Source organism: Malus sylvestris, chromosome 4 (assembly GCF_916048215.2).
Source record: "Malus sylvestris chromosome 4, drMalSylv7.2, whole genome shotgun sequence".
Lineage (NCBI taxonomy): Eukaryota > Viridiplantae > Streptophyta > Magnoliopsida > Rosales > Rosaceae > Malus > Malus sylvestris.
The window spans coordinates 6,872,971-6,880,764 of record NC_062263.1 but is presented as its reverse complement, the minus strand read 5'-3'; the positions used below and the strand labels follow the sequence as shown (position 1 = coordinate 6,880,764).

At 38.6% G+C, this 7,794-nt stretch overlaps 1 protein-coding gene and 1 long non-coding RNA gene across 2 annotated transcripts; both read left to right on the top strand.

The window, feature by feature from the left end:
• Positions 1–3,223: 3,223 nt before the first annotated feature.
• LOC126620106 (ethylene-responsive transcription factor 2-like) lies at positions 3,224–4,475 on the top strand. Its single transcript, XM_050288588.1, has one exon. It carries the CDS (start codon positions 3,373–3,375, stop codon positions 4,201–4,203), a length of 831 nt encoding a protein of 276 aa, XP_050144545.1. The 5' UTR covers positions 3,224–3,372; the 3' UTR covers positions 4,204–4,475.
• A 378-nt stretch (positions 4,476–4,853) lies between these two features.
• On the top strand, positions 4,854–6,951 carry LOC126620111 (uncharacterized). The gene is made up of 3 exons (XR_007622242.1): positions 4,854–5,510; positions 5,595–5,676; positions 6,509–6,951. It is a non-coding gene; the product is annotated as an uncharacterized LOC126620111 (long non-coding RNA).
• Positions 6,952–7,794: the final 843 nt, after the last annotated feature.

Sequence of the window (7,794 nt, the reverse complement as noted above, 5' to 3'; positions counted from 1 at the left end):
GTTTTCTCTCAACCAAAGCTGAAGCACTTCCTTGAAGAATTAATAAGCGCTCGTGTTGATTCCTTCAAGACTTTGTTGCAAGCTTATAAACTTGTAGCAACATTTGTTTCAAGATCAAGTTGCCAAGATCCTTAAGGTTAAACCCACCTCCATCCCCTTAGTGTAGATAATATCGTTTGTTCAAAAAAAAAAAAAAAGTTCCCAATTCCACTTCCACCCTAAACGAGACCGTAACCACGAAAGGCACAATTTTTGTACGATGAAACATGAAATCGCTTGCTTGGAGGCTCCATGTGATGCTTGACTTCATTTTTTTTTTTTTTTTTTGACATATTACTGGATGTGAAACCTTAAATCTCGATACAAGTTTATAGTAGGCCTCTACTAAAATTATGAAACATTGTGGAAATTGAAGCACTTCTTCATTAATTAGTTGAGCTGAATACAATAAAAATGCATCATCTAATATGTAATCCAAGCACTAATGAATGTCTAGAGCATTAAAAGCAATAATTAGTTTAATAATTAAAAAAATGGAACTTTAATGAAAAGTTCATGATAATGTTCACTTTAACGAAAAATCACATTTTTACACTAAAAAGTCAATCATGGTACTATTTACTTTATTCTTTATTCGTTATCATTCAAACTCAAAATTTTGAAGCTATTTTCATTAATTTTTTTTTTTAAAAAACCCTTAAATTCATGGTATGGATAATGAGAAGAAAAGATGACAAGTGGATCCATCACAATCCAAATCCAGTGACGGTACAACTCAACTCCAAAACCCTAAAAAGCAATAACGAAAAGATCAAATAAGTTGGGCCATTTAGATCTTTGATAATCCAAGCGTTTGGATAATCTAATCTTTAACAAAAATTAAACTAAAAGTTATAAGACAAAACTCACCTTCCTCGGACAGGAATCGGATCCCCTCCAGACCTAAAGAAACTTAGTCTACTCATCAAATGATTCAGGCCATTAAAATTTGTTCAACGGCTACAAACAGGTGACCCTCTAGAAGTTATAATAATTATAGCCGTTAAACCAAATTTCAATGGTCCAGATCATTTGATCATTTGATCAGACAACAAAGTGTGAAAGAAAACTGAGGGAGATGTGGGTCCTCTCCTCCTATTTCCTATTGACTTTGTGGAGCCACTTCCAAAGATAGACATTTGCATATTTTTGTGTCTTGGAGCCGATGAATCTGCCCGCAGTACACCAAGAGAGAAAAATGTCTTTTTCAGCTCGTTTACAATTCGTAGCGTACCATATGTTACAAGAAAATAATTTCTTATAATGACCAACTTTCATCTTACATCAAGTATTCGTAACGAGTTCAAAAGTATGTCGTTGCCTCATATGGTAATAAAATTGTCGTATGAATCATGTATATCATATTTGTGCTCTCAAAAGTTTCAATTTGTTAATTGGGGGTTAAAGACTACAGCGGAACCACATACTTTTCTATATGTATTTATTACATACTAATCCATAATAATTATATTAATATACATATATTACCGGGCCGAGTTCGAGTTGAGGATGGAAATACCATCAACTGCTACATATCCGACTTCGATTTTTAAAAACAGCCACGAACCCACCCCAAACACACGTATTATATATCCTCCATAACCATTCCATTAGGATTGTGTACCCAAGAACACACAAACCCGTGGGGCTCTTTGTCATCCCAATCCTGCTTGGTACGACCAAGCCTGAGAAGCACAACTTACAAAGGTGGACATGAGTCGAAGCTTTGTCACTCAAAGCCTGACCCCTATCACAACCTGAAATATTGTGATAGGCCTGAAATAGCCTGGCCTAGCACGTTTCCGATCTTTACAAGTAGCTAATTATCATAATGTATTAGGCGCACGTAATTTGCTTTTATTTTGACGTGAGAATAAACAATCCTGGCCTCATATTTTTTGACATTGCAAAGCTCAACCTCATAAAACGACTTCAAGTAATATCAACGAATTGTCAATACTCTTGGCCACTTTCGTGACCAACATGCAGATTGTTGCATTGTACCTAACTATTGATTAGATTTGGTTATCATAAAGTACATAAACTAATTAAATAAAATAATTAAGTGATTAAAATCGAAGGAAACACACACAACAGGTCGGAGAAGCTGCACTCGAGTTTGAATCACCCATTACTGTTTAGATTAGTCTAATGTGAAATAACAGGATTAGCTACCATTCTTAAATACAGCCTTGTAGCAAAATTCGTGAAGTATGACTTGAATTAAAATTAAAAAAATGACCCTCAATCCACAATAGGGGTGAAAAAGTTGCTCAGTCAAAAAGCGTGGTTAAGGTCAAACTCTCTATCACCTACCAATTTATTATCAATTTGTTTGTCAATATCATTAAACATTGTGCCAAAATACGAGGTGTCAGAGAGTTCTGCACTTGAGAATCTTTTTAACATTCTCATTGTAGAAACGCACTAGTTGAATTTGCATTTTATCTCGTGCTGTTGTACTTAGTTGTAAAAATGGCTGGTAATTTCCTAAATTCTTAAAAAAAAATACTGAGGAGGAAGATGAAGGGATAAACTAATCAAAGACCTTATATTTTAATAGTTACCAAAATAGAAAATAAACAAACAAAAAATTATTTTTATCATCATTATTATTTAATAAAACTCGAACCAAGTTGATAAATGAACGGCCGAATATTATTAACGTGTCGATTGTCGACATAGCAAAGAGACAAAAAACATGTGTGGAAGCAAAGCGACGGATCAGGATCTTTTCCTGAACTTAGGAAGCTGAGTCTCATGAGCAAATCATACAAGCTTTTGATTTTTTATTCAATGATTACAAACAAAAAAATTTTTTAAAAATTATAATAATTGTAAATATTAAATAAAAAAATAACAATTCGTGTGATTTGCTTAGGAGGCTCAGCCATAAGCTCAGTAGAGGATGCTGATCCCAAAGCGACAGGCAACAACAAGTAGCACTTTGCTGCTGTAAGATGGTGACGTCAGCCCTCTCTAAGGTGATTAATTGAAATTTGGCCCCACAACACAAATTGCACACCAAAGAAATTTCGAAGAAGCCGAGTACAACATCTACCTCAACAAAATTAATTAAAAATTCAGCCACTAAAAATATTAAAAATTAATAAATAATAGTATTTAAATTCGGAAAATATCCATCCAGTTGAAATGTGCATGAACCTTCTCGCCTATTTAAGCCCTTCCCTCTCCTCAAATCCCAGAAGATTATCCAAAATCTCAACGAGCAACTCTCTCTCTCTCTCTCTCTCTCTCTCTTTCCTCTCCTTCTCTTTCTCTACACTTCCAACAAATTTTTCTGTTTGAAATATTTGGTTTTACAGCTGCGAAATGTACGGACAGAGTGGAATGGACTCGGATTACGCACTCCTGGACTCGATTCGACGCCACTTACTTGGCGAGACGGATTTCCGAATCGGGAACCGGATGACCAACTCGGGTTCGGGTCCCCTTTTTTCTCGGAGCTCCAGCTTCAGTAGCCTGTACCCGTGTTTGACCCAAAATTGGGGCGCTTTGCCGCTCAAGGAGGACGATTCCGAGGACATGGTGCTCTATGGAGTTTTGAGGGACGCCGTTAGCGTAGGGTGGGTCCCATCCGGTTCCGCCGATACGCTTCCCTACGGTTTTTCGGTAAAATCGGAACCGGAGGTTCTGCCACCGGTGAACATGGTGCAGGAGAAAAAAGCGGCGCCGGTTCGGCCGGTTCAGCAGTCAGCTCAAGCCGTTCCAGCTGCGGTGCCAGCCAAGGGGAAGCATTACAGGGGCGTACGGCAACGGCCGTGGGGCAAGTTCGCGGCCGAAATTCGGGACCCGGCTAAGAATGGCGCGAGGGTTTGGCTCGGAACTTTCGAAACGGGTGAGGACGCGGCTCTTGCTTACGATAGAGCCGCTTACAGAATGCGCGGATCAAGGGCTTTGTTGAATTTCCCGCTCCGGGTCAACTCGGGCGAGCCCGACCCAGTGCGGTTGACGTCTAAGCGGTCATCACCAGAACCGTCGTCTTCCTCTTCAGAGAGCGGATCTCCGAAGCGGAGAAAGAAGGCGAACGGCTCGACCCCGGCTCAAGCCGGGCTGGAAATGGGAGCAGGGATTGGGCAGCAGCAAGTTGGAGTCCAAGTGGCGGTGTCGGTTACACTTGGCGAGCAGTTATTGGTTAGCTGACGATGAGGTGGTAGGGAAAGTGGGGGGCAGGGAAAAGCACAAGTAGCTAACCACTACTCAAATTGTGGAGGACACACTGTAATTATCTGAGATATATAAATTAAAAAAATTTAAAAAAAAAAAAGAAAAAAAAGGAGAATAAAGGGAGATGTTTGAGAGATGATAAGAGAGGCCAATCTGATGCTTTTGTGGGTGTTTTGTGAATACAAGATTTTGTTATTGTTTGATGACTCAATTTTTGGAATGGAATGTTTCTCTTTCACACAAATAAATTGTCACCAAGGTTGCAATTGTAAATTTTGTACCCCTCATGGTGTCACATTCCGTCCCAAACATATAATTTTCGACGATGTGGAATGACGGAATTACCCTTGGACGTTGAGAATTATTATGGATGTTGTGGGTTACTTAAAAGTGTGGATCAATTAGTTACATTCCTCTATTATTGGAACCAATTAAAATTAAGTGTTCTTTTAGTTATGATTGGTGGCTTTTGGACCACGCATACCCACCTACCTTCTTTCTCCTTCCCATGCTTTCTCTCTCTCTCATCTCTCGGACTCTCTCTCTCTCCCCTCTTTTGTACGGACAAGCTTCGAACTCCCCATTCCAGGCACGGATCGAAGCTTTAAAGGTAAGGTTCTTGCTCATTGTAACCTCCTGAGTATATTGGTACCCTTGTTTGGACGTGAATGCTTCGAGAACCCGAGAAATCCTAACCCCGATTTTGTGCACTGTTCATGCACACGTAAAACCTTATGTTTCAGGGAATTATAAGGACATACGAAGCTTAAGGAGGTCCTCATGAGTCTAGGGGTACTTCGTTGGAAGGATTTGGACGTCGAATGACTGAGATCGACGTGTTTCTAGGTAAGCCGAGCTATCGACCTTTCTCAGGAAAAATCTAGTAGAATTTAAGCCTTGAAACTTGTGTAATGTGATTTTACATGTTATTAGCTTCATTTTGGTACCAATTTCATGAAAAATGGTGCAAAAATGAAGAAGTTAGGACGATTTTAATATTTTTCCAGAAACCGACGAAGTCACTGACAATCGACGACTCGCCGGAGAAGACAGGAGAATATTCTGTCAGTTTTAACAGAATATGCTAACGCCGTCAGTTAGTTGGACGGTTACCATTGGGTTTTAAAAGGAATATTCCTAACGCCATTCCTGTTCCGTCACATGTGCCTGGCACATGGCCGCGCGTGGAGGGCGCGTTTTGCCGTGCACTTGCTAGCGCGTGGGAGCTTGAAAATTTTATCTGAAAATATGGAGATGATCCTGAGGTTGTGTAGGTCACTGTGGTATGTTCATATATCTATTTTCAGCTATGTATGAGAAGTTATTAGCTAGTTTTGCCTATGTGCTTTAAAATAACGTTTTTATAGTTAATTTGCATATAGGTGAGACTTATCCCGAGGACGAGCGTATCCAAGGGCGACTCGGGGGCTACGACCCTTCGACATACCAGTGAGTTGACTTTTGGTTTTCAGTATATATTATATACTTGATATTTTCCCAGAAAATGTGTTTAAATGATAGTATGCCTTAATGTCATGCATATAAGTTTATAATTCATACATGATTTGGTATGTGATGCTTTATATATATATAAATGTGGTGCTGTGGACGCTCAGGTAAGCTCAGGTATGTGAATCATCGATGAGGTAATATGTGATTGATTAATGTTGAGCTCATAAAACTGCACTTAGGGTGATTGTGATTTAGCCAGAGTTATGACAGAGGCTTGTTTATTATGTCACCTCCCGCACCATATGCTCATATTGTATCCAATTTAGGTGCACAGTCTTGTCGTACAGACCTTATTTATGGTTCAGACTCGTTGGTGACTAACGATTTATCGCCCAGCTATTATGTGAGAGTAGAATTGAGCATGATTGTATTACACCCATTATTGTCGTATATACTTGTTTGTTTGGTTCCGACTTTTGTGCAGTATGTTGCCGTATAAGTCATGGTAGTGACTCCGGCTAAAGTAACTTTGAGCTATGAATTCAGCCGTACAGACTACCACAGGGATTCCGGCTAACACGTTATATTTCTATGAAATTATTCTTATCTGAATTGCTTACTCTGTTATATCGTGGCATAGCATACATATGAATATGATTATGTGTAGCATTAATTGAATTGATATGATTATATATATATATGCTTATATCTTGATTCTGGGAAAAATTATACATGTTTTACAGCGAGGGGTTAGTTATGTTGATAAATGAAATGATTTTGTAAAACATTTGTTTTTGCCCACTAACGTTTTTTGTTTTGCGCCCCCTAGCTCTTAAAGCCTCACACTTGAAGAATAAAAGCAAAGCCTGAACCAATCAAGCTTCCACTAAACTTGATATGTGTTATACATAGTCCTGCATTTGTCGAGCTTCCACTCAAGCTGTTGCTAAGGATCATTCACATCGCAAGAAGATAAAGAGTTATTTTTTCTTTTTTTGTTCAATTTAAGAGGAAATACTCTAATTTTTATGGAAGTAGTCACGCAATGTGCTTAATATATGCATTAGAGGAGGATTACCAACCGCAATCCTAAATTGACAGTTTTGAACATCAGTGTGAATATATAAAACATAATTAATTGGAATGTTGAACAGTAACCCAACTTTGAATACTAGCTACTAGATCACTTCAATTTTAACCAATTCCGCAAATAAGAACATTTAAATGTACAATTCAAATGCATACCCTCCCCTTTGTTCAAAAATAAAAAATAAAAAAATGCATACCGCCCCTTTCTCATAAAATTAGAAGGATACAACGACCTCTTGCACTTCTATTTTTAATCCGTAAATTATATGCGAACAACTCAAATTTGTTGCATAAACTACAAAATCTAGCCTTCGTATTCATTCTCATTATTCACGTCTCGTATTTTTGTTTCATTATTCTTATTTGAGATAATAATAAATTAAAAAAAGGTGTTATGCATTGTTTCTTTTTTTGAGGTTAGATGTTTAAAGGATTGAGATTCTCGCTTGATCTCCTTTAGGCGGATTCTTAGAATCAATTAATGCATTTCGTTCATACAAGATGTGTGGTCAAAATTGGATTTTAATTTTTTTAACATTGTCACATAAACGAGGCAGTCGACCTCTCCCTCCGTGCTCATCTCTCTGAGTTGTTGAAGGCTTGTACTGGATAAGGATTTTGGCTTAAAAACTATGTCCAATTCTAGCCACACGATCTTGTATCAACGGCCAATAATAGCTGATTCCGAAGGTCAGCACAAAAGAGATCCGTTGAGGTTATCTGTACATTTCGAAGTTAGTAGAGTTGGTCGGATATTAGAAGAAAAAGGGGGTCAATTCAAAAGCACGAGGGGAAGGGGGAAAGGGGTTTTTGAAGAGGGGGGGGGGGGGGGGGGGGGGGGGGGGGGGGCGCCAAACAGGTAGGGTAGAGTTGTACGGTCCGCAACAGGCGCCGCATGCGTACCCATGCAGTTTATTGCATCCTTTGACTTTTATATTTTTTTTGACCTTGACTTTCTCTAAATTCAGTTTGAAATTTCAGCCAATTTCATCACATAATCAAACCCTTTTTAACCCATGCAGTTTA